The 27,427-nt window shown below is 39.7% G+C and overlaps 1 protein-coding gene across 14 annotated transcripts in view; it reads left to right on the forward strand.

Annotated features, from left to right (window-relative positions):
* The first annotated feature begins 11,462 nt into the window (after nt 1-11,462).
* DOCK3 (dedicator of cytokinesis 3) overlaps nt 11,463-27,427 on the forward strand; it is a 221,367-nt gene continuing 205,402 nt past the window's right edge. For 10 of the 14 annotated variants that reach the window (XM_087743795.1, XM_087743802.1, XM_087743796.1 and 7 more), the window contains exon 1: nt 11,463-11,723. In XM_087743795.1, coding sequence (XP_087599921.1) covers nt 11,687-11,723 — 37 coding nt within the window. In that variant the 5' untranslated portion in view covers nt 11,463-11,686. The remainder of the gene's footprint in view (nt 11,724-27,427) is intronic. The other 4 variants (XM_087743808.1, XM_087743800.1, XM_087743807.1 and 1 more) reach the window with 1 other exon arrangement.

The raw sequence follows: 27,427 nt of genomic DNA on the forward strand, positions 1-27,427 counted from the left end.
TGTTTTCCCTTTAGCATTCCATTCAAAATTCTTGAGAACTTTGCATGCTGCAGATGTTTGACTAATAGGGAAATAGCTGCTTGGATCACCTGTTCTGCCTTCTAAATGCAAGTAATGAATCTGTCTCATTTTACAACTGGAATCAAAAGTTTAAATATATTACAAATGGCTGATTTCAGAACAGGACACTAAGGTATCGATATATTTTAGAATTTGGAGCTGTATACTGTAAGGTTCCCAATTCGGTTGTGTTGAACTCTTTGACCTTTGCCTCCTACACATGATTCCTTTCACATGTACACCAAATGGCTGGTGTTAGTTGCCATTCAGCATGTGAACCTGCTGTGCACTCTTACTGAAAACTGAAAGAGAAAGGGATTTTTTTTCTAGATTACCTTTAATCTCTGTCTCATTTTCACTGCAATGTAGTCTCACTTTTTGCCCTTTTAAGAAAATCGTATTGTCCTTTCTATGATTTAGTTCAAATTGATTTCTGGAAGTTCTGACTTTATCCCTTCACATTTTACACTTGTAAGTTTTACCTATTTCTTCCAACTTCATACCTTTTCAAAGCCCTTTTAGGTTTTTCATTTGCACTATTAACTTTCTTTGGGGTGGTTATTCCTTTGGAGTCCATTTTTACTGAAGTCTCTTTGCTTGGTATTCATGTTTTAGAAATAGTAATCTATTTACAAATTAAATAAATTCTAGACCTTCATGTTCAAGTTCGTAAGTTTTTCAGCCCAATTATTTCCAGTAAATAGTTACCATAGTTACTCAAAGATTCTTCTTCTAAAATCAAGATTGAGGCCAATGTTTACCATTCCATTTAATTTAAATTGAATCATCTTACGTGCATTCACTCCAAGGTTATTTTATCAACTCTTTTGTAATGTCCTTGTTGCAAATCGGAATCACATTCACAATAGTATCACTTCATGTGATATTGCTAAACATTTGGAAAAGAAATCTGTCAGCTCTCACACTAATGAGTATATGAATGCTGCCACTAACAGGAACATTTATTTTCCCATCTCTGTCTGGAAAGTTAGTTCTTATATTCATGCAATTTCTAGAAGCAATAAAATTGAAAAATTTTCTAATCAAATCCAATCCTAGAATGCTCTTGAAAATCTTGAGCAAACTCATTTGTTTGCTCATTGTTCCCCAAAAGTATTTGGGCTCAGTCAAATTCTGTTTTGTCCGTGCTACCTACATTTCTTTAACCTATCATCTCCTTGTTTCGTAACACTAGTCTATCTGTATTTCTGCACTTTATTTCTGTAATTTATTTTTATCACTTTTCATTATCATTATCCTTAGATGTCTTTTAAACGATGCGTTAGACATATGGGTTAATTATTAGTTATTCAGACAGCAACCTCACACACAACAGTAAAATATGTCACTTGCATCATATTGGTATATATTCGTTTTCATTTTTTTTCTTTGATTAGTTATACTTTTTATATTTTATTCTGTAGGGATAAGCTGTATTTCATAATTCCAACTATAAAATGTTATAGTTGTGTATTAAATTCCAGTCCTTGCTTCTTTTTATGCACTGGTAGTAATTTTAATAACATTATTTCTTCAGTGGCTTGTGCGCCGAAAAGTGTGTCTGCTTCTTCCCTCAAAGTTACGTGAGTGGATCTAATAAAAGATACTTAGACTGACTTCATTATTTATGATAGAATGAGCAGTTTGCAAACCCCAAACTAACTAGTAAGGAATAGAAAATTTATTTTAGTGGGTCAACAACAGATTTTACCAGGTTGCAATAGAATTAGTATTAGTGCAAGATTACCTGTTCTCCAGAAATCCTACCATTAGCTCCTCCAGACAGCGGCTTGAAATCTTAAATCTCTGCTGAATGCATCCTGTCTAGAGGCTGACAAGGAACAGCTGCCACGGTTCAACTCAAGCTAATAGTCAAGCATTTTGAGAACAAAACAGTATTTTGAACTGCAGTAGGGAATGAGAGATCTATCAGACACCAAAAGAAAATATTTCATATTGATAGGAAAATGTAATACTTGCATCCAAATTTGCACTCTTCTAATTCTAAACAGTAAAACATTTGTAGCAATGTATGCTGAGTCTAAATTCCTGGAGATCCTTGTCTATTACCAATAGGGAGACAAAAACGAATTATTAAAAATTGTCTGAATTTTATCTTCGTAATCCTAACAGATGCAATTAGTCGAGCAATCTGTTTGCAGTGTATATTTGCACTTTGCTTGACAGGCATGTTATATTTTTATATTGGTTGCTGGGTTTAGTACTACTAAACTAATAGTAAGGTTGTTTATCCTGTGTAGGAAGGTTGCAATTGCCATAGCCAATCCAAAACCTGATGGTAATCCACCTGATGGTGGATAATTTATAAATCATAAATGAAAAGTACATCTTCTAAATGAATCTATCCTTTCCAGTGTGGAGGAATGAATGGGTTTAATAGTGTCTTCAAACTTACACTTCTGTGGGTGAAACACTACCTGGGTCGTAGCTCGTTTCTGAGTGATCATTTTAAGCTTCTTTCCTCATTATTTTTCTAGTGTGTGAGATTTTGTTCCTGTCATTGACCCCTTTGTAATATGGGTATACTTTCCTCTTTCAGTGGCCTGCCTTTGGATGGAATGTTTCTATGAGAGCTCTTGTGGAGAACTCCGCACTTCTGCTTCTGTCAGACAGTTACGTTGATTAATGTTGCTATTTATTTACTATGTTAATGGCAACATAAAGAATTAAAATTTTATTGCATAGCTTTACAGGAGATAAAGAACATATTCTTTGCCTTCACATAGCACCCGCACAATCTTAAATGGTAATTTTTCTCCATGTGGAAGACAGACAGCCTGCTTAATCTAGGCTTTTTCTCCTGTTGACTAATTTAATCACCTGATTCAGTCACTTCGTGATATGAGGACATTTCTTGCTGGTTTTCAGGAAAGTGCCTCTCATACAGACTGAGCTGTTTGCATGTCTGTAACAGCTAGACAGCATCTTGAGGAGCTCTAGGCTAAGTCTTTACTGCTTGAGTTTACATGAGAGTTGTTCACTGAGCTGGGGCAGGGGGGATGACTTGAATCCATATACTTTTTGCTTTGTGAACAACCATCAGAAGTGTACTTATTCTGTTGCTAAAGTGTCAAGAACACCATTAAGTAAAAGTGAATATTCAACACCCTTGAGAAGATACATGGATGTCATCTAACTCTATTTCTCTGCTTCTGAGTAGGAGATAGCTGGATCTATTAAGAGCTCTTTGCCAGTTTGACTGTACTACATTATGGCAGGAGAGTGTTTTTGTGTAATTATTGATTACTTCCTTGTGGTGATAGCTGATGAGGTGTTCATGCTTTTGTTATTTAGATGAATCAGCTGCTGGTCATTTTGTGCTGATTCACTCTCAGAGCTGGATATAAGTATTTGGATGGATTTACAGTAACTTCATCCTTTTTACTCAGAGACATGCCAGTCTGCGTAATTGTTATACTTGACTAATTGTTCTGCGTCAGGTAACAAAGATGATCTTGGTTTCATTACATAGGTCGAAGCTCTTAAACTAAATCCCTGTCATTTTTTTTTCCAGTTAACCTAAGTGACACAGGTGAGTGTCTTGATGTAGCTGTGATTTAGGCGTGCATGAGACAAAGTTTCAGAATTTTGCTCTATAGAAGACTGCAGTGGTTTTGGCATGCTGGGAACACAAGTAGAAGATATCCCTTTCTCTTAAACATAAGAATATTGTAATGTCTTTCACAGGGATTATATTTCAAATGTGTTTTGGAATCTGAACCTCGTATGAAGACTTAACTATTGTCTACTTGTTAAGTGGAGAATCTCACTCTGGGCACATGACACTAGCAGTTAGAAACTTGATTCGGCTGTCTGTTGAACTAATTGCATTTTAGTTGTTCCAATCTTAACAAAATCAATCTTTCTAAACTTTCTAATATTTAGATACTATCAAAATACATTTGTTATTTATTTCGAATATACATATATACAATACTGAATTTATCTAGATAAAAATAATAAAATAATTTTACAGTTAAACATACAGGATGTTTGTCTTTTTAAATATAAATATGTAATTAATATGGACCGTACAATAGTAGGAAATGTTAAACAGCGTTTCTTGGGTATTGAACACCTTGCCATGACTGTATATTCCCATAATCATTCTTCTCAGTAGTTCACTGGAATAGTATGCCCACAGCTAATCGGTGTGTGCTACCATTCCTGTAAGAAAAAAATGGGATGAATGTAGATAGGTACAGCATGACTTCAAATTATCCATCTCAGCACTTCTAAATTCCAGTTTTTCCAATTGTTTATTTGTGCTAGTTTTATTTGCACTTAACAACATATTCTCTGTACAGGTCAAAAGGTAATGGCTAGATAGAGAGCAGTCTGCTGATCCTTGGGTTCAGGGGTTGACCAACATGGCCAGCTACCTCTCCTTTCATAACAATGCTGAGGTATGGGGGAGGTTGACTCGAAGCGATGTATGGCAGAGGAAGACTTTGAACTCTTGAATACAGTAGGTCACTGGTAATACCCAGGGAGTGGTGACGCAGCCATGACAGCAGCAGGAGGTAAATGCCGTCATTTCTTCAGCGCGGGCTGGCGGTGGCCGCCGCGGCAGCACCATGGACAGCGCCGCCGCTCGGCCGCTGCCGCTGCCCTGCGCCCGGGGTCTGGGTAGGGCAGCGCAGCGCAGCGCAGCGCAGCGCAGCGCAGCACAGCTCTCCTCTCATCTGTTGTCCGCCTTACAAAATGGATGATGCCTATACATGTACTGCACCAAAGAGTATAAGGAGAGATTCTTCTGAAAATAGCAACCATGGGATATTTAATTGGATAGTGAGGCTGCTGTGACTAACATGTGGAACAGAGAGGCTGTGTGGTGAGTGAAATCGCACTAATAAGAAGGTATTCCTGCTTTGACCTTTCATCCAGTTCAAAATGAAATACATCTGCTCACTTTTTCTTTTTACAGATCAACACTATGTATGTAAATAAGGATATGGAACTGTTCGGCCCTCAGCCGCTCTTTCCTGGAGGTATGTTAGATTGTTCTCTACGAACCAACATTCAGTTGTCCCTGAAATAAAGCAACAACAATACAGAGAGCACTTTAAAAAAACTCAAACCAACAAAACTCTGCATTCACTTGTAGAGATTTGGCTAGGGACTGATTAAGTAATAGCTAAAATCAGTTAAGGCAGCCTCTGGAATGGGTTCTGTTGCATTTCCATGAGTGATGAAACCAGTCCTCTGATGTTTTCTCTCAATAGTATAAACTTCTTAGCATCAAAGAGATCTCTTTCAAGGCAATAAATAAATACATGATAAGAAATACGTAAGGTCAGAAATTAAAGACCAAAAAAAGCATGCTTATAAGAAGAGTTCACAAACGTTTCTGAACTCTCATTTCAAAAAATAAGACAGGAGCTAATTATTACTTTTGTAGGGTTTCTAATATCCTGAACATTAAAAGAAATTAATAGAAAAAGGTATCAATTTGTCACAACAGTGCTAATTAACGTTCTATGATTTTTCACTCTTTTGCTGTAGTGAGAATATTAGGGATGAGCGAGAATGAGGCTGCAATAGTATTTTTCTCGAATTTCCTAATTATTTATGAAACATGAAGAGTCAAATGAATCTTTTCCTTTTTTACTAATGGAAGAACAAAATATTCTGTTTCTTCAATATCAGGAAAACATTTGTTCAGCATAATCTGTGATCTATTTTAAATAGTCCAGCTGACTAAATAATTACTACCTGCACTGTGAATTTTTGGTAATTGTACTTGATGCATGCCATTGGTATTAAAACATTAGTCAGTTCATTCTCTACTTTTGTGCTAAAAAGAAAAATTTAAAAATTCTTGTCCTGATTTAATCCAGATACCCTCTAGGCAAGCAACATATAAACTTACAAACTGTGATATGTTGGCATAACAACATTGATCCATACTTGTCCTTATGCAAGTCCTGGTCTTTTCTGTTCTTATAACTTGGTTTTCAAGCAATATTACAAATAGAGTAAAAGTAACTCTTAACATTATGTTTGTAACTGCAAGTTGTGTTATTTGTTCTTAGTTGACATTTTTGAGTTTGTTTTTTTTTTTCAGGTGAGACTTAACTCCAAATGTTTAATGTTCTGGAGGCATTTGAAAGTACCTCTTTCTCTGCCGCCAATGACTTTCGATGACCTTTGCTCTGAAGAAGCTTACACCAAAAACAGGGGATGTACTGGAATATTTTATGCTGACTTCCATTTTGCATGAAAGAAAAATTTGGGTACTAAAGGAATGGAACAATAGACCCATTGTAATTGAGATGGTCCTAGGATTACCAGAAAGTTATGTTTCCTGCATCTCACGTGATAAAGTTCGATGTGTGTTGGTTGCTTTCAATCACTCGATCAGGAATAGATGATGGAGTGACTACTTAACTGCAAGCTGGAAATGCTGCCTGGTGTGTAGGGGTCTGCTTTCCTTTCCTGCCACTCTGAGAAATGTTGAGGGTTGGGACCAGACTTGCTTACAAGGAGCTCATTCTGAATTAAAAATTTAAAAAAGGAGTCTTAATATAATGGCCTTTAAAATCCTCCCCCAATCCTGAGCACTAATCAGAAATTCATCCCGATGAAAGAATAATTAGGTGAATGAAGTTGTGGGGCACAAACAGTGCAATGCCTTAAAGGGAAAAAGTGCTGTCATTTGCTGCGTTTGGATTCCTAATGTGATGGTTTGCTCCTTCCTTCGTAAGGAAAAAATCCGTAAGATGGCTTTGTGCAATAGGACAAAGACTATATGTTGGATCTGTACATCAAAAGCTGAGACCTCCTGCTTAAAAGTTTCAGAAGATTACTTCATCAAAGGAAGAATAGCTCAGTTCTTGAGACATGTGAATCCCTATTTTGAGGCACAAAGGAGAAGCACTTGGTGCTTCAAAAGGATGTGCGAGGCCGTGAGAGACGGTGATAGAGTGTATTTGCTTTGGATCCTTTTGTTTCTCCCTGTAAGGTGAGGAATTTATAATTTAATGGCAAAGTCAAGTTGTTTAATGGCTTAAACCATCTTATCAACAGGGAGAGAATATTAACTTTAAAGAAACAAACATGCAAAGTTGGAAGTTCATGTGTAGAAAAGGAGGTAACTTAATCAAATAAATTGACTGTCAGAGGGAGTTAAAATTCATCCCTGATTTTTTTTTCTGATAGCAGGGGTTCTGGGCCATGTTTCTAAAACAGAGGTTTGAAGTAATAATGGAAGTAGAAGTACCAGCATCTATAGCCCTGAGAACGGGGAGAAAGGGTAAAGTATGGGGATGCTCTTACCTGAAAGAGAGGGCAAGAGAGTGATACGTTCCATGATACCTTAAGGCTGAGATAACTGAGAAAAATGTGCTTGCAGGGAGGTATAAGAGGCTCTCTGCTTTCTGCACTCTGACCTTCCATTGTCCCTTGCAGAGCATTTGAAAGGATTGTGCAGTTCCCTTGATCTATTTAAGAGAAAGAAACTGTGTCAAATCTCTCCATTCCCTAGCCAGCTGTCTTTCAGATCACATCTATATTATGGCAAGATAGTATGATATAAGATTAACTGTCTAATGTATTTTAATTAATACTGTGTTAAACATTAATGCTTATTCTGTTTGGATAAGGACAATTGTGATGCAGTAGCTTAACCATAAGGAACTCACAATACTTCTGACATAACAGCTGCTGTACACAGTGGACATTAAGTAACTTTTAACAGTGTTACTCAAAGTGATTAGTGCTTTCCTTTTGACTTGTCTTGTTCATTTAAATAAAGTCTTGAAGTGTCTATTTGCCATTATTTCTATATGGTGCAACACAGAAGTTTAGCGACAAAGACTCAGAATGGCAGCTCAGAAGACTTCTTGCAAGGGGAGCCCACTTTTGTCTGAAGAGCATTGATGTTTGGGACCTATGATGTCCACCAACAGAAGTTCTTCTTGTAGGAGCTCTGACATTTACAGCAAATTTTAAAATGTAGTTTGATTGCTGAAGTTAATTTTAAAAACTTATTAACAAAACCTTAAAACCATTTAAATAATTTAATGAAGTAGGCATTGGATTCCAATTCTGTGGTGGTGGTTTCTAAACGTGCAATCTTTATGATAGGGAAAAATAAAAACAGCTCCAGAAAACAAAAGCTGGGGCATATAACCCTCAGAATTTCTTGTTTATGCTTGCACAATACTGCGATGCCTTTCCCATGCTTTACAGAATAGTATGAATATTGAGGTTGGCAGGAGTGAGCTCTGTTAAGAGAGAAAACAGACAGAAGAAATAGTTGTTTTGCAGCCCTGCGCAATAATTGCTGTTTGCTTTGGCCTGCCTCTTGCACATGGGTGATCCTGAATACCTACTTGCCGCCTGGGAGATTAGTGCCTTGGCCTCCTTTACAGGATGAGATGTTTGTTCTATGCTACACTTAAGCTAAGAATATTTACTAAAGCAATCAGTATTTATGTAGAGGTGATAGGAGACTCATTAAGCTGGTGAATGCATATATCAGAGGAACAGGTGTAAATATATTTGGTAACTTTAAGTTATGCAAACTCGCATTCCACTAACTCTACAGTAAAATACACTGATTTTTTTTTTTCTGAAGTGAGTCATATGCCCCTCTAGTCACTCTCTCTGTTTGAAAATAGGTATCGCCAGCAGCAGTGCAGAAAAGTGTTGGGAATAAATATGTAATAATATGTACTATATTTCATATAAATAAAATAATCTATCATCAGTATAGCTGTACCTGTTAATGCTATCATTTATATGTCCACGATCAGGAAATACAAATGGCATAGTTCCCTTTAAACAAAATGTTTCTTGTATACTATTAGTTCCTTGCAGGTCCCATTCTGTCAACTATTCTGGTGTCCTCCTCAGAGTTCATCTAACCTTGCAAGGTTCTCCCCTTGTCTTCCCAAGTTCACCTTCATTCTGTAGATACTTTAAGGGTAAGAGTCAACTCAAACACGGCTGTATTTTGCAGAAAATTCTGCTGTGTTTTTTTCTTAGGCAGCAAAAGTATCTATTTCACTACTGGTCAACTGGCAGCCAGAAGAATCCATGAAGTGCTGAGGCTGTAGAATGAAGAGGCAGAGAGCTAGAAGAATGAACCAATTCCTGTCACTACAGAGGTTTTCTGCTCCGAAAGTACTACTAAGAGATGAAGAGGTATTTATTGTTGAAATATACATATATTAAAAAAACAAATTCTGAAACCCAGCAGCAGCCTATCTCCAACAGATGCAACTCAATGACTTTGTCAGGTTTTGTCCCTTCAAAAAGCTATTTCTGCATGCTGTGGGAGTGCTTCAGGAAGGAAAGTAATGAAGCTATTGTAAATATATATATGCCTAAATGTGAATATGAATTAAGGTGTGATTGAATAAGTTGTTTTTCCTAAATCAATAATGTATAAAGATGCTTACTTATTGGCCACTTTCTGTTTGCACTCTACACAGGAAAGCAAAAACCAACAGCCCAAAACCAAACAAAAAAGCAAACAGAAAGCTGTCCCTGCTCAGTGTTGAAACATAAGTTGCACATGTTAAAAAAATAAATAATGAAGGTTTCCACAGCAACCTAAGTTCTGTAGTGCAAATTGATGACTTTCGTTCTGTTTTATTATATAATGATAGAACAGATATTCTATAAAAAGTGTTGGGTACATCTGAAGTTGTATTATTAAAAAGTTTGGTGTAATCCTAAACCTTTACATCAAGTAAGTTATTTACAAAGGCTTCTGAAAATGCTGTATGAAAAGTGTTGTTTTCTGCCTTTAGCTTTGGGAAGGCTCTGACTGGAGAAAAATCGCTAGTCTGGCAGAATATTTGTAGTGGTCAAAATTTCAGTTACAGGAAAAGTTTTGAATTACATGTTTCAGCTTTTAATTTGCTGTGAGGAATTCAAATTTAGGTTTTATGGAAAGAGTAGAAATGAAAGATAAACTCAAAGATGAAATCTACAAACTATTTAAAATTTTGGGTAACAGTTCATTGTGCAACCTGTACAAATTTTGCCAGCCCCTTAGAAGCTTTGGAAATTAATTTTAAAGAACTAAATCACAGTATTAGACAAATTTTGGTCTCACTAAGGGCTGGTGATTTCACCAGTTAGAATGCTGACCGCATTTCCTGAGACTCTTTCTACTCAAATGCCAACCTTAAATGCTGCCACTGCACACTTAGGTAAAAAAAAAATTGGAGAAATAACGGATTTTACTAATAGCTCATTAAACAGTTTAAGTATGCTTACTTTAATTTCCACCGTTTGAAATAATTTGATATGGTTTCCATAAAAGCAGTAGGTGAGCTACAAATCTTGAAGTCCCGTTCGGACGACAGGGTTCCAAGTAGGAATACCATCTCTGCGCACAGCAGCGGGTACGTACAGGCGGCTGTCCACCGGTGAGGCTTACAACAAGGGAACAAATAGTAGGATTTTTTTTCCCTCCACCTGAACTGAATTTGGATTTTTCTAATTTTTAAAACATGCTCCTGCCCCAGTCCTACATTCTGGTGGCTTCCATGTGTGCGGTACGAAGCAGCCGGTGTCCTCTGCTGCAGGCTGGGATTGTTGCGGGGGGTGGGTGGGTGGGTGGGGGTGTGTGTGTGTCCCTCTACTCACCTCCCACCCGCCCTCCTTGGTACAGATTCACTTTCTCCATTTGCTTAACAGAATTTTAGCTTTATTTTTCTTTTTTTTTAAAAAGACACCTGACCGACTGGAGGATAAAGTTCGAGTGCATGCTCTGAGGGGCCTTCAGAGGCTGAGGAATCACACGAGGCCGCCGAGGGCCAGTTTCACCAGCAGCCCCGTGACACGGGGCGGGGGGGGTTCAGCCTTACCCCGCTGTCTACAAACGCCGCCGGGCTGCCGGGGCAGAGCCGCTCCGTGCTGCACTGCGCTGCGGGGCTGTGGCTGCAGGGCCGGCCCGGCAGCCGCACCGACCCGCCGACACCCGGCGGCTGCTGCCCGCCCCGGGGCGGCGGGGGTCGGGCCCCCCCCCCCCCCCGCTGCCGCCGAGCGCCGCAGGCACCGACACCGGCCGCGCCCCCCGCCCCGGGCCACGCGCCACCGCCCCCGCGCCTCGCGCCCGCGCGCGCCTCGTGCGGCCGCGCGGGGAGGGGGGGCGAGAGAGGCTGTGCGAGGCGCGCATGCGCGCTGGGCTCCAGCGGGGGGGGGGGGGCGCGGCAGCGCGAGTCCTTCGGCGGCGGCGACGACGGCGGCAGGAGCGGCGGTGGCGGCGAGGAGGAGGCTGGGGGCCGCCGAGCTCCGCAGGGCCGCCGCGTCGGCAGGGCGGGAGCCCGCTGGGGCGGCGGGGCCGCGCTAGGAGAGCCGCTGGGCCGGCGGCGAGCGCCCGCCGGGCGCTGAGGGGAGCGGCGGCTGTTGCTGCCCGGGCGGGGGGCGACCTCCCCCCGCCCCCCGGCAGCGGCGAAGGGAGCCTCAGCGCAGCCCCGGCCGGAGTGTGAGGCGGGGGCTGCCGGCGCGGCGGCCGCGGAGCGGCGCCCCCGCTGAGGGGGTTGGGGGGGGAGGAGAAGCCGCCCCCGCTCCATGAGCGGCGCTCGCCCGCCTCGCTCTGCCCAGGGGATCCGCGGCCGTGGCCGGCTGCCGCCGCCGCAGCAGCATGTGGAGTCCGACCGAGGAGGAGAAATACGGCGTGGGTAGGTGCTGCCACATCCCCTCCCCCGCCCCCCTCACCCACACCCCCCCCCGGCAGCGGCCGGACCCCAGAGGCTGGGGGGTGGGCTGCCCCCCCCCGCACCCCCCGGCCGCCGCTGCTGCCTCTCCGCGGGGGCGGCGACGGTCGCCTCCGCGGGCTCCCGGTGGCGGCTGCCCTTCAGGTAGAGAGCGGGGGGGAAGGCGCGGAGGGCAGGCGCCCCCCCCCCAGCTCGTCCCGCGGGGCCGTGGGCGGCTGCTGGCAGGGCAGAGCGGGCATCGGCTGTGCCGCTGCCTGCTGCTGCCGCCGTCCCCGGCCCGCGCCGGCCGCTGCCGCCCGCCTGGCCCGGCATCCAGCGGACGCGTCCGCCTGTGTTTTGATGGGGGGCATTTCCCTGAGTTCTTCCGCGGCGAAGGCAATGGGCGGCAAGAAAAAAGTAGACTTTCGGGGTCCGCGCTCAGGTCCCGATGGCACAAATAATCAGAAAACGAGTCGCTGAGCCCTTAATCTATTTAAGCGTGCGATTCCTTTTTCTCTCCGTTTTAATCTGTGGTTTGTGGCGATCCTGTTTATGTGGAGTTTCGGGAAAGGGAACGGTTACGGCGCGATGTCATTAGGGGGCGTCGGCGATGCACCTGTTCCCGCGCGGGGCCCTGCGGAGCGGGCAGCGGCGCGCGAGGCAGCGGCGCGCGAGGCAGCGGGAGCCCCGGCCCCGGGCTGGGCCCCGCCGCTCGGGGCGGCCATGGGCGGCTTTGGCGGGGCTGCGGCGGCCTTTGCTGCTCGCGATCCCGAGTCACAGGGTTCGTGGTGCATTGCGTTCGCTGCAAACGACTCGTGTGTTTCTGTGAATGCACAGTATTGTTATTTTTCCTTGTTTATGGTAATCAGGCTTTGCTGTCATCTTGAATCTTGTTTGCTCTAATTCGAGAGGTCATCGTTGGTGCCTTTGGTTTTTTAGCATACAGTCTTTTCTGACAAGAGCAGAAATGTTATGCCTAACAAAAGGAAGACAGGCTTTCTTTACCTTCACTTTTGTTTATTTTAATTTTTTTTAAAAAAACTGTTGACATAATAATAAAAGAGGTAGTCTGCCCTGATTACTTACCTAAGTGCTTCATTAAATCTATAGTTATCAATTGTTCGTATTGATTTTTAAGTCCCACAGTGTGTAGTGATGATCAGTTTCTGCAAATATTTAAAAAATATAAACGAACTTGCTACAAAGATCTGTTGATCTGTATTGTTAAAGTGGGATTTTGACAGTTGACTTGTGAGCAATTAAAAGTCTTAATGCCACTAATATTTAAGAAAAGAAGAATAAAAAGAAATATTATATTAATAAGAAATTTTGAGCATGTAGTCAACAAACAACAAAATGTAGCAGTACTTTTGTTAATTTTCCATCTTGTGCAACAAATGTTTTGCTTAGTACACTCCACATATCTTCATAATGAACAGAAAGAGTAAAAGGAATTCACTTTTGTTTTTAAAAAAAAAAATCAAATACAGTGTGTTAGATGAGAAGCTCTAAGTGTAGGGCAATATACACAAGTGGCATAAAATAGCATGAGAAAGTTGTTACTTACAATACTGTTGCTATGTTTGTTGATCACTGGGAGTATATGAAGGTAACAAGCTTTGTCACGTCTCAGCTGGATGCTCGGAGAATACGAAGTATCCAGACTTGCAGATACCTTAACTCTTGGTAAAGAGCACCTCTGTTGTCCTAGTACTAAACTTAATGGTATTATTGTAATAGATGCTTCAGAAAAAAAAAAAAAAGTCATTTTTCAAGTCTTGTTGGTTTTCCTCTGTTCCATATACGTAGTCATTTTTCTTTGCTGTGTTGCAGGGTTTGATATTCAGAGTTTTGTTTGTGTTTGGCCCATGTTCTCAAATATGTGTGCTACCTTAATGGAAAAGTAGGTGAACTAATTTTTTTTTTTACACAGACGTATGGGAGGAAAAGATAGGAAATCTCCATTCAGGTTGTAAACAAGTCTAGAAGAGGCATCTGGAAGAGAGAGTAGTGAATGAAAACAAGTGTTATTTCAATGAATATTCTGTAGTCTTAAGAATATTCGTGTGATGTTGGTTTTTCTTTTTCAGACAATGCACGTGTAGGTAGGTCTGAGATAATGGCTAAATCTTAAGAATTTTGGTGAATTGTAGGCAAGTGTTTTTTATTCTTGGGTAGCTTTAATTACTTTTCCTGTAATTGAAATTGGCTGATAATCCTCCAGAGAGGGAGAATAGGTGAAAAATGCTGCTTATGTCTGGAGTTTAGTTACAGTAGGTGGGGAGAGGAGTACTAGTTTTCCAGAAGTAGATCTGTCATTGCTTGCTGAAGTGGTCATTTTTGTGCATTTTGGAGAAACTAGTCTATAGAAGGTGTAGACCTCAGGTTTTACTGTTAGGAGGTGCATTAGCAAAAAAAAAAAAAAGGGAAAAGAGATGATGATTTTTTTTTTTTCTGATGTAAGTTATCCTGATTTCACAAATAAAATAATATCTGCAAAAATAATTTTATTGGCATGAGTTGCTGGTATGTGGTTACGCCTTGGGCTTTAGCGGTTTGTTTTTATTTTGACCACTATCCAAAAAAACCCTGTGTGTTTTCTCCTTGCTCTTGTTAAACCATGAAAAGTTTTTGATGTGCCTTTGGATTAAGGCGATAGGCTTTGTCCCTGTCGATGTAAGCTGGGTGGGAAAAAATTCAGCTATTTCTGCAACCAGAATACCACAGAGCTTTCTGATGAAATAGAAAGGTATGTCTGGGCACCCAGGCCCTGTACATACCTGTTCATCTGTATCAAGGAAAGTGAAAGTACCATATACAGTAGTTAATTCTGATGCCGTTCTCTCTGTTGAATGTAAATTGTAATCTGTGTCGTCGTCTTATCTAGGTAGTTGGCTCAGAGATGATAATTTATAGAAACTGTTCGTCTACGTCCCTTTCTCAACATGTGGATATAGAAGGGCTTTATATTCTGCATTGGCTTTCAAAGAGTTTAAGACAAAGACATTTCTTACGTACTTGCTGGAGCCCCTTTACAGATACCCCTTATACAGCTATACAGACTCTTGACTGCAAGAGGACATGTTAAATTTACTGATGTGAATGTCAGCGGCTTTTTGGAGGTTCTGAAGTTCTTTTTGCCTGTCTAGCTGCAATTAAAAGAAGTTTTCAATGCTTACAGTTGTAGAACGCTACTGTATTGCCCAATTCTCATACAAGTCATTGTATACTTCTGCAACAAAGATATTAAAAGATTGCTCAGGATATTTCTAAATAAATAATTAAAGACTCCCCTAATAGTGAAGTTCTTCCTTGATAATATTTCTTGGCTACTATAGCATAGCAACTACCTGTTAGCTGTTGTGAATAATTCCCTTCTGTTCTATTTAGAAATACTGACGTTCAGTGGCTCTAATCCTAAATACACTTTTAAAACTTTAGACTTGCTGTTGAAAGGCAAACAGTTCTTCCACAGATGCTTAAGATGACCAGTTATGAAAACAATTAGTGAGATTTCTAAATTGATTATTGAAGATAACTAGCTCTCTAGCCCTCTAGTGTTTTAATATTTTTAAAGCAGTCTTCGTCTCTAAGAAAATATTTATTAAAGTGATCTGATTAGTTATATTAGTCTTCTAAAGCAAGCATTAAATAATAATGAATTAAATGAAAAAGCTAAGCAGAGAGAACTCTTTAGTAAATAACTGTTAATTAAAATTTGGCAAATGTGTGAGAGCTGATTATGTATTTCATTAGGCTGTCAGTTTCTGCTGCTTTAATTTTGTGCGAGGAGCACATTTAGGTGGTTCTCAAGAAAGATTTGGGGGGGGGGGGAGGTGTTAATGTGGTTAATCTTACACATTTAATATGGACAGCCATACAAAGTATATGTATTAAATCATGGAGAACAAGGAAAACCTGCCTGCATAAACAGCAGCTGTTCTTAGTTTATGCAAAGAATTAGTGCTAAAATCTATTAATTGTTTCATTTTAAATGAATTTTTATCTTTATTTTCACTACTTAATTGGTAACAATGAAAAACAAATCCATAAGCACAAATACAGATAACTAGTATTTCCCTTGCTCCTACTAAGAAAGGATGGAACATCATAGTGTCCTAGTTACAGTTCTGTACTGCAGCTTCTGCTTTTTGATCAGTATCTTGACTTTTGATCCCCCCCCCCCCATCGCTAAACCTTGGCTTGCACATTTCCTAATTCATATTGTGTTTGGAAAAAGAGGACTGCAAAACTTAGAAAAAGTCTGCCTTCCCTCACCAAGTCTCTTGGCATACTACTCTGTTCTTACCTGTTTACATAGAAAGCAGCTGCTAAACAAAGGAGTGCTTTAAGTTGATTGACATTGCGGTTTCTCTGTATCACTGAAGCAGTTTGTTACAGGTTTAAAATGAAAAGTTTCAGAGAGATAGAAAAAAGTCCCTCCTGCAAATTAGGAAAAAGTCCATTTTCAGTAATCTGGGAAGCAATATCAATCATTGCACCTGGGTTCTGTGTTATGGGATGTATATTATATTTCATCTTCTCTTTCATGCCTTATTGCCAGGAACTGTAATTGTCTGGCAGCAGGAGGGAGGTGACTAAGGATATTCTTCAGTGATCTGTCTTGGAACCAAAGCTGTATGGAAGGATGTACTAAACCTTCTGTGCAATGCTGTTTTGGGAGGTGGTGGGAATACCTGGGGACTTGCTTGTTAGTTGGTAAAACTGGGTGATCTGTGGATTGGAGTAATTTTTAGTTCCATTCAATATTTTGCCCCTGAGGGCCTTTATTTTTACCCTTAGGACTTGGGAATGAACAAAGGAATATGTCAGTCAGGGGTCATAAAGGAAATGTATGTGTGTTATTTGACTGAATGAGAAATGACTCACACCTTGAAATGCCTCTGGAAAAGAGCAACTCCCAAGATGCACCCCATTGGAGACTTTCAGTATAGATAGGAAAGTTTAGTGAAGTGTCTTTTAACATAGTGGGCAATTTTAGTTGACACTGAAGTCTAGTGTAAATCCGTATTTCTGCTGTTGCTGAGATAACTTGGAGATTAAATAAACTGTTTTGTGGGAAGAGATTAATATATTTTGTCTTATTCATCCTAGAAAAGACTAGCATTGTGGTCACTCTTGTGAATACCTGGTCTGCAGAGCTAGATGAGAATTCATCTACAAGATATTACTAGTTTGGGATCATCTAAATACTAGTTGTCCACAAATACATTTACAACAGAAATTAGCCAAAACGTTCTAAATACGGGAGGAATTAAGTTGAGAAACAGTTTTTCAAATTGCTTGCAAAGGCAAGGAATCAGATGTATATGTTTAGCAGTTTATTGTGTGGTTTGTATGGGAATGTGGGTGTGATCTCAGAGTAAGAAGTGATCATATTGCAATATGGTTTTAACTTTGATGCTTTGATGGTTTTGAAAGCAGTTTTCTCCATTTATTCGTATTTATGCTGTATTATTTATTCAGTTAAGACCTTCAGGACTTCAGCTGCTTGCCAATAGGGTGGGGGCAAAAGTGATTCCTCTCTGACCTTATCCACAGTGCAGAATCGATTTTGTGTTTAGACTGATTTCCTAAGGGTGGAAATCTTTTAAGTGTTCAGGCTTTCTGTCCTCACCTAACAATACCTCTCTTCCAGTAATGAGCAACATCTTATGATGAGAGTTGGCAGTCTCAGGCGTACATTTCCTCCAGAATTAATGAAAATTGGTGGCTGGGTGGGGAAGAAAGAACTTACTAGTGTTCCTGTGGATAGAATTGCAGATAAGTAGCTACTGACTTGCTGAAAAGAATGGATAATAAGGTTCTATCAGGGCTCTTCCTAATACAACTTTTTTGTTTGCTTGCTGAAGAATGTGAAGGGGACCCTGTTTCCATGAGCATGGGAGTGAACTTGAGGGTGCCTTGTAGACAGGAGTGCTCGGGAACAGGACTGGGGATAGTGAAAGATTAAAAGTGCAATGGTACTGCATTCGGTGTGTCATGGGACTGTTGGTGAAATGGAGGGAATGGGAATGTGAATATCCATTGGTAGGAAACAAGGTTTTCCATCTTTATTCAAGGAACAAGTTATTTTGCTTTCTTTTTTAATGCAGCAGGTATCAATTACCATTAAAAACAGGGTATATGACAACATGCTCCTACTTTCTTGGAAAACTTAGGTAATTTTTTTGTGTTTCTTATTTGTATGCTTTGGGTTTAAATTCACTGTCAAGCCTGTAGGACAGGCAGGGAGATTCTTCAGAGTGAAATTAGTAAGGAAATTTTAAAGTCGTTTCTCTTTTGAACAATTGATGGCTTAGGAAGTTGGTGTGTGAGTATGGGGTGATGGTGCAGGTCATGGTTTGCAGCTATATGTAGGAGGAAGAGAAGAAAGCTGGTATTTTTATTAATCCTTCTGAAGGTAGCTTTCTTAGTTTACAGTCAATGGCATAGCTCAGCTGGACTTGAGTGTCACTATCTTGCAAAGCCTTTCTTTTCAGCAATTCTGTACTTAAAAAGTCAGAGTCCAGCATAAACATCAGGGAAACATGTAAGAACTTGTCATCTAGAAAATTGTCTGCCACATATTTGGTGGCATTTAAAAGCCTACAAAAAGGGAATAATTGGGAATGAGGAAGAGTTCTTTGTCTTCATATGCACAATGACATGTAGATACATAAGCTTTTCTGATTAATACGTTAAACAATTATTTGGAACATAGTTCTTATATGGAAGAGCTGTAAGTCCCTGATGACCTCCAACAACTAGTGTTATCGGCAGCCATACACATTTCATAGATTAGTTCTTTTGAGAAATGGGAGCTCTTTTTCAGACACGGATGTGAAAACACTGAGTGAATTAAGTTTATTGTGTTCTTTTCTTGGCTGTGATATTCACTGAGGAAGAGGCTAAAGGAAGCATACAGTAGGATCTTGGTTCAAAACCAGTTGCAATTGACAGCAGTCTTTCCACTGATTGTTTTTAAGTCATGAATCAGCCTTAATATCACTGCATTTTAGTATTTTCTTTGTTCTGTTTCAAAATCTGTATGCTCACTGAACCTCAAGGCAAAGAGATGGAATATCTCACTCAAGTCACTGATGTTAAAATCAAACCTCCATTCAGGTTTTTGCATGTCAAAATGAACTCTATGATCTCTTCTGAGATCCTGAAAGCATCTCTTAAGTTTTATCTGTAATTCCTTCCTCTTAGATATATTTTAGGGTTTGTTTAAACAACAAGTCTTTAGTCAAAACTTACCAAAGGTATTAGGAAGACTGGTAACTGTGGGTTTGAGCAGACTAAGTGCTTTCCAGTATAGTCGTGAGGTGATTACTTACTACAAGCATAAGACTTCCCTCTTGTCCCACTTCAGCATTTGACTTCATTTTCTTTTCCTGAGTCTTTCTGCATATTAAGCCTTGAGGAAAGCTTATGACAAGTGGTGCCAGCTCACTCTTGGTGATTAAAAGCAGGTCATTCTGCTTTCAGAAGTAAGATGATACCCGTTACCCTCTGAAACAGAAATAAAAGTTTGTCTAGATGTTATAATGTAAGGAAGCTTATGCACTAAATGCTTTTAGTGTTGGCAGTAGGTAGTTGACGGAGTGGTGAACGATTTTATTTTCTTTATTTTGAATATAAGTCTATGAGCTACCCAGCATGCTAGAGTGTAGTTCAGTGTGCTTTGGCAGGTGGCTTACTGTTCAGGAAATCTCTTGTTTCTGTGTATTTGAACAGCAGGGGACTCTCTCTTCCCTCTAAATATTTTTATGAATGAGATGTTTATGCCAACTTTTAATTTAGTATAGCTACCCTTTCAGTCTTCTGATCTTGATAAATGAAGCCTTGCATACATGTTGGGGAAAACCAGAAGAACCATTGAACAGAAGCCAATTGAAAGCAATATATAACTTTTTACAGGCCTGTTTGGGTATGGGGTTGCATACAGTCCTTTGTCTTGCTGGGGTGTGTGGTCTACCCAAACAAGCGTAAAGGTAGCAGAAAACCTTTCATAGGAGAATATCACAGACAGTGTTAAATAGTCCCTGTAGGAAGCAATGTGTATGTTTCCAGTAACTGGGTCTGGATCTGGGAGAACAGGAGGAGATGTTTCTATTTCACCCATCTCTTCCTTTGCAGAGAAAAACGCCTATGGAAATGTCTGCGTAAAGTTGCCCACTTCGCCTAGGCACGTTCTCATTTATGTATATATGGCTATACTATATACATGGACAGAGAGTGTAGGCACAAGTGAGAAAGTGTCAGCCAGCCTGGAATAAATAATCTGAAAATATATGAATTACGGTAAAAGAAGGTTATTAAAAACTGTGGTTTGAACTTCGATGTTTCTTTGTGTTTTTTCTGTCTCTCTAAATGCTCATGAGCTGAATGACTGGCAACTCAATTTTTGATAAAGCAAAGAGGCAACAGTCTAGTTTCACTGCATTTAGTGAAGTGGGATCAACGTTTTTGTGAGATAATTTTGCCCTGACATCTGCTATTACATACTGTACAAAATGGAGCTGCATGCTACCTGTGCACCTGGTCTTGCATGAAGAGGGTGACTAGGTGAGCCACCTACTTGTCTGTGGTTCTGTTTAAAGGTTGTATTGACTGGCCGTTCCTCTGGCAATGACTCAGTATGGGAAGAGCTGGCCCGGGGCACAGAAAGACCAGCTCTGCGAGCTGGTGTGCTTGGGTCTGCTGTCTGCTGACCACGCAGCTAAGCATCCGCTTGGAACAGCTTGTGCTGCTGCTGTCAGTAGTACTCCCTCATCGCTCCGTCATGCGCACAGGAATTTGCAGCTATCCATTCTGCCCGCTTGCTGTTCGGTTTCAGCCTTTCTGAGTGTGTTGATCTGACCGAAATTATGAACAAAGTTGCTCTGCTGTGTTGTTTGTTTTGTTTTGTTTTTTTCTGGTAAGTATTTGGTTATCTCTGTGGTCCAAGGGTTTTATCCCAAGGAAGGTTGCTTTTGAAGCATTGGTCTTGCAGAAACAACTTTTCTTTTGTCTCTTGGGAAGTGGAGGTAGAAAATAGGCTTCTCTCTCTAATTTTCATCATCACAGCAAGGCCCTAAACTGCAACTTCTGATCATCTTGTTTTTTTCAATTCTGGAGTGACTACACTTCAGGTTGATGGCACAAGACAGTATTCTTCTTTTAGTAATGAGAAAAAAGTTAATTATTTCAACCTTGGTGGAGGATGCAATGAGAGAAAAAGAGGATTTTCCTAGTGTTTCAGATGATGTTGATAGCATTAAATAATGCATGCTTGCTTAAGTCAAGATTAGAAGAGGTAAAAATTCTTTAGATCCCATTAAAAAAAAAAAATCTTCAATTATGCCAGGCAAATATTTCATTTTTTGGTATTTTAGTAGCAAATACTTTGCCAAAAAGGTCAAAGTTCTTGTGTGTGGGTTCAGAGGTTTCTTAGCAGTCTTGTAAGCTGTCTTCAGGTGTCCCCCAAAAGTTCTTGTGTGGCAGACAGTATAGGCTAAAATACAGAGTTTTCAGCTAAGATGCAGGAGCTGTTATACTGATAAATACACTTTTATAAATCTGCCCTAGTCTTCCCTTCCTCCTCCTCACAGGAAATGCGCAAACTGACCATAAATACCAAGGTAACTTTAGCATGTTATGAACTTATTTAGCAGTTAGGCTGGAGGACTAGAAGTCTTCTCAGGTAGTCCGTGTCAAATGGGATAGGATGTAAAACACTGTGGGATAATACGTATGTTTTTGCATGTACGAACATGAATCAGTGGTGCTGTCTTGTAGCTAGCCACATACTAGGCTGCGTTCCTATATAACCAGGATTTTGATGGAAGTGATCATTTCTTCCTCTGGGGAATTGCTCTTGGGGCTGCATCTGGAGCTCTGTATTTCCCAGTACGAGGGGTGAGGTTAGGAGATATTTAGGTGGCTGGAGCACATGGTAAGAGAGGAGGGTCTGTGAGGTCTAGGGTGGTACAACCTCTAGAAGAGGAGGATAAGAAGGGATCTAGTGTGTGGTTAGCTGCTTTTTAGGGAGTTACGGAGAAGACAGAGCCAGACACTTTTCAGAGTGGCACAGTGAAAGGAGAAGGAGCAGTGGTGGCAAATTACAGTAAGGGACATTGATTTCCACAATGCATATGGTGAAGCACTGGAGCAGGTTGCCTGGAGTGATGGTGCAATCTCCATCCTCCAGGATATTCAGAACTTGACTGGTTTCTTATTTCGTTTCCTAGTGCTTAACTGTAAAGCGTAGCCATTTCTGGCTCACATTTGCAGTCTGTGGAATGCAGCAGTGCAGAACAGCTCCATGCTTCTCTGTGCAGAGTGTGGTATAGTCAGTATTTTTCTCCTCTTTGCAAGTTAGGTATTGGGAAAAGGGCTTCAGAACCTGAAACAGCCTCCTTCTCTGCTTAAAAGGGAGAAGAAGAAACTGGTGCATTTACTTCCCGCATAGAGGGAATGATGTATGGGTGAGGAACTTGTGTAATGCCAGAGTGCAAGTCGAATGAACTGCTAGCTGAGGGAATAGATTTAGAGGAAGGGGATGAGTAACTAGGATAGATGTCTGCAAAGCTAGAAGCTCAAAATCAGTTACTCAATGTAGCTAAGGTAGCGGACAATGCTGTGGGCTTCTGATCTGTTTCTTTAATTCTACCTCATGTCATCAGGATGTGCAAAACTATTTTAAACAGCTCATGATTTTTGAGCCTAATTTCTATTTTTATCTTGGAGGGTAGGGGAAGGATGCTAGCAATAATTCACTTTGCTAGTGAATGATCACCTTTCTTCTCAGGCATCTGTTTCTTTTTTTACATGAATATTTTCATAGTGATGGTATGACTCAGTAGAAAGAGGCGGTGTTGCTAGGCAGCAGTTTGAGCACTTTGCAGATGCCATGTGATGGCAGTAAGCTGCCTTGTAATAATCCATTGGTGGCAGTATTCCTGGCTGAGGTTCTGTATTGCACAAAGAAAAAAGCATCTCTGACAGGAGCAGATGCTGCCTAGCAACTGCCAGTGCTCCTGGACCAGCCTGAAATACCTTCACTTAATTGTAGTGTAATTTTGCTAATATACAAAACCTTAAGTGTAACAGATTGCTTTCAATTCTGAAGTATATTTTTCTTCCTCAAGATTTTGCATAAAAGTTGATAAAGACCATTAATAAGGTCAAAAAATTCTTTAGCCCTCTTCTAAATCATGTCTTTTGTTTAATCCCTACTCTTCAATTGTAATGTTTGGATGGCTTTTAATCAGCTTTTGATAATCTTTGTGTGTGTGTGTGTGTGTGTGTGTGTATTACATTAGTGCCTGGCAATTCCAATCGGATTGAAGCCCTATTCTGTGTCATGTGTACCAGTATATTCTGCAGGAAAAGCCCCTTGCTGCAAAAACCTTGTGTTGTTTTATTTGGGTAGTTGTATTTTTAGGTTGTAATTGGATATGTCCTCTCCTTTGTACCCAAATGCTTTTTATTGTCCATCTTGCTTAAACAGCAGAATGTTTTGGAAGCACTAGACCTGGTTTTTGTTCCCTGTTTTCTTTGTAAACGTACTTGCTGAATGTGGCCTGAACTTGCAAATAAATTTGCATGTCTCAAATTAATTTCTGGCAAATAATTGAAACTCTCACCCACAATTAATCATTTAAATACTTGAAAGGTATACTGTGAAGGTGAAAACATTCTTCTAGGTATTTGTAGAATAAAATGAACATGTTTTAGTTTTAATTTCCTTGTGGTTCTGTTCCCTTGTCAAATGTCATCAGAGTCTAACTGTGCAATCTATGAAGCTGCCAGGTTTAATCAAGTAGTTCCACAAAAATTTAATCATATTGGCCTTTAATTTTGTTATGAAACTGTGAAGGTTTTTTTTCCCTTCATACACTACTTTTTAGTCTCTTAAATTATTAAATCCACAATTTTGTGTTTGCAAGAACTACTCCTTTTTACTGGAAAAAGGTTTGTAGTTCTGAGAGAGGCTCAGACTGGAAGGTACATGGTGGTTTGGAAAGTATTAATTCTTCGCTGCCTGTAGGCGTGATTGTGCAACACAGTTGCCTCACAAAAAGGTAGAGCTAAATCTTGACTCTGAGCTGTCTTTTCCTTTGTGTGGTAGCTTGTATCAATGTTGGTTTTTTTCTTGTGCAGTCACATTGCTGTGGCTTAGAGACTTTTCCCTGTCTGCCATATGTAAATACAAAGAATTAAAGTCTGTCACCCGTCTTGGAAAATAAATTTTTAAGAAAAGGTAGCTTGGAAGAGTCTAAAACCATAAATACTGTGGAGCAGAAGAATAGAAATTGATTGCTCACTCATTTTAATACAATTCCCAGAGGGCATTGATGATGCAGGATTTGAACAACTAAAAAACACTTTCTATATGATGCGTAAGTGAAGCGTGGAGTTCTGGGGTGATGTGGATGTTAAAAGTTGATGTGGTTCAAAAACATTTGGGTGGCTCTGTAGAAGAAAAAGTATAGAGCGTGCTATTAAGTACATATATAAAATTAATACTAGTAAAAACTTCTACTTTAGGAAGTCCCAATCCACAGATGGCTCAAGTTGGGGAAAGCTACGTCCTTGCCCTGTTCTAATACCCTTCCTTCACCTCCTTGTTTTTAGCCTCTGTTAGGGAAAAGGTATTGGATTTAGAGCCATTTTTTGTCTCACCTACTACAGTGACTCTTAAGTTATGTTACATGGAGCCTTTGTTGTCTTCTAGGTACTACAGGCAGGAAAATTAAGTTATTCAGCTGTTAAAACTAGCTTATACTGTTTGATACTAGACACTTTTAACAGATGGATTCATATGAAAAAGCATTTTATGGAAAGGTAAATCCTCATCATAAACATTAATTTATCAGTCTGGAGTAATTACATTATTTTCTTAAAGATCAATCAGTCTTGGGTTTAGAGATTGACTTATTCCATGTTAACTAGTAATAGTGATAACTAGTAGCAGTTGAATATGAAATGAAAACTCTACAATTTTGCAGTCGTGTATGTAAGATTATTTAAGAAATCGCAGTAATTCATTATGTGTGGTGAGAATTGGGGTAAGAAGGGATCTTTACTGCAGGGCGGGGGAGGGGGGAATATCACTTAGAATATCACTTTGTTTAGGAACCTTCCCCAAGTTTGGAAATAAACTATAAGTTATAAAAATTAGTCTGGAATTCAAAAAACAGGTTTTAGCACTATACTTCTATTCATGTAATTACTGATTTTCAGAGTGACCCACTCTGATAGTTCTAAAATAAAGATATCAAAAACACTTCAGGCAAATAAAGTTTACTGTCACATTGGCAAATTAAGAAAACAAACAAAAACCCTTTACGGATGATGGCATGTGACATATTTGTTGTAAAATTAATTGTATTATACGTTATAAGGACTGAAATTTAAGAGTTTGTTATGTTTGTTTGCCCACACATAACACGACATAACAAAGTAAACATGAACACCAAATTTTTAGCCGGTGTGATAGAGGTGTGAGTTTAAAATATGGTTATGTGTTAAAGCGTAAACCAGAAAACTGTTTCTGTTTTGAGAAACTGACACATAACTGATATGGTTATGCGTGTTAGCACCATCAGAAAACTTCAGAACTTTGGCATTTATAGCACAGAACACAATTCAGTGTCTGCTCGGTGTGACTATAAATTGGTAGGGTATGGAGCTAAGTAATTTGGGTATAGAGCAAGACAACTGCAGCTGTGCTTCTGTGCATTATTCTTGCCATCCCTTCTGAAATTAGTTTGGTTGAAGATATGCTTAGAGCATGATTAATGCATAACTTGAATAACTGCAAGTTGACTGTAGTACAAAGGATTTATAAAAATTAAATGGCATACTTTAACCTGAAACACTTGTCTATGTTCTGCTGATGTCATCTAAAAATGTTGCAAGTTGTCAGAATTTTAGTAAGAGAGATAATAACAGTAAGTTGAGAACTGGAAAAAACTGTGACAAAGGCCAAGAAGATTTGTCTTTTGAAACCATAAGTAAACAGAGATGTGTTGAAAGTTTGCAAAATTATGATTGTTACAGTGGAAGGAGTTTAAGAATTTTTTTGTTTATTTTGTCATATTATGCAACTAAAAAAGACACAGTGAAACTAAAAAAAAAAAAAAAAGTATGTTCGCAGCTGATGATATGAAATGGTGTGGGTTTTTTTCCCCAAAGTTAACCCATAGAGTTCATTAAATCTTGGCCTCACCAACATCTCAGGATAAAGGAAAAAAAAATGGGTTTTAGCATATTGGATATGTTCTAGCAGCAATGATTTCTATTGTGGAAGTGAAAATAAATAATAATTTTTAAAAGCCCAACTTTTATGATTAGAGAAACATAATTTAGATTTGGAGAAGAAAAAGGGGACAATGTAAACATGGAAACCACTTGAACTGATTTTGTTTCTCAGCCTTCATTTAAATCAGTATTTCCAATTTTCATTGGTATATCTTGGAAGGTGGGGAGGGAAAGGGCAGGAAAAGGGCTCTGTTCCTTTTTGAAAATAAACAAATTACTTATGGGCTGTACTGATATTTTTGTAGGCTTTACTACAATGTGTAGAAATAGGTTGAAAAAATTAGAAAGTATATGAGAAGGCATATACCTATGCCAGTTAATTGTGCTGCAAGGTATTTTTATGTATATGTTAAGACAAAATGGTGTTTCAGGGGAATTAGCAGCTAGATGCTGCATGATCTTTATGTGGATGTATTGTGCTGGACGGTACTCTGGCATTTTCCTGTTATTGTTTTGGGTTTTCCCACTGTTAATGTAAAAAAAAGTGTCACATTTCTATTACTGTGTTTATCATGTAATTGACATAATCAGTTTGAGAAGAAAAATGATCTGTGGAGGCATTGTGACCCAGGTGAGACTGGGTAGGGAAGTTGGGACATAGGAAATTGAATTAGAAGGAATTACAAAAGGAAGATACATTTAAAATTATACCACAGCAAAAATGAAAACAGCTCTGTTATTTAGGTGCGCAGCAGAAAGTAATAATGACACACATGAAATCTAATTTAGCATTTCTCTGTGAATTGTATCCTCTCTTTTTGTCATAATAGTGTTCAGATGAGGTCACTGCCGTTGACAGTGACCAATAGCAGGTGTTTACAGTATAGTAGCACAGCAAGATAAGCATATGTGATGCTTTCCCAAGACTTAAGAGCTTTCTGGGTCAGGGACTTGCTGACCCTAAGGTGGTACACATCCATTAATTTGCCCTATTTGTGTTTGAACTTGAGTGATTGTTTGTTTGTTTGTTTTTTGTTGCCCACGGCATCTTGTGAGGAGTTTCACAGTTTATGCACTGTGTGGAAAAGTACTTTAATAAAGTCCTGAACTCTTCTGTGCTGTTTCATTTGACACTGCTCTGCTTTTTGAACTGGAAGGGATGATTAGCAATTGTTCCCTGCTCACCTTCTCCATGCAACTTACCAATAATACTCTTTCCACTGCTTTCAGCTGTCAGTCTTACTGGTAGAAGAGTCCTGTCTTGGTTCATAATTAATCATATAAAAGCCCTTATGCAGTCCTTGGTATCTTGTGTCTCACTTCTTTCTACCTTTCCTTATGCTTTTCCGTCCTTTTTTGACAAAGGTGAAGGGGAAAACTGGCACATGGGGGTTCATATAAGAATTTTATACAATACTGTAGGTAATGGTGTC

Source organism: Nipponia nippon, unplaced genomic scaffold, assembly GCF_047370975.1.
Source record: "Nipponia nippon isolate SJK-2023a ecotype South Korea unplaced genomic scaffold, ASM4737097v1 scaffold_9, whole genome shotgun sequence".
Classification (NCBI taxonomy): domain Eukaryota; kingdom Metazoa; phylum Chordata; class Aves; order Pelecaniformes; family Threskiornithidae; genus Nipponia; species Nipponia nippon.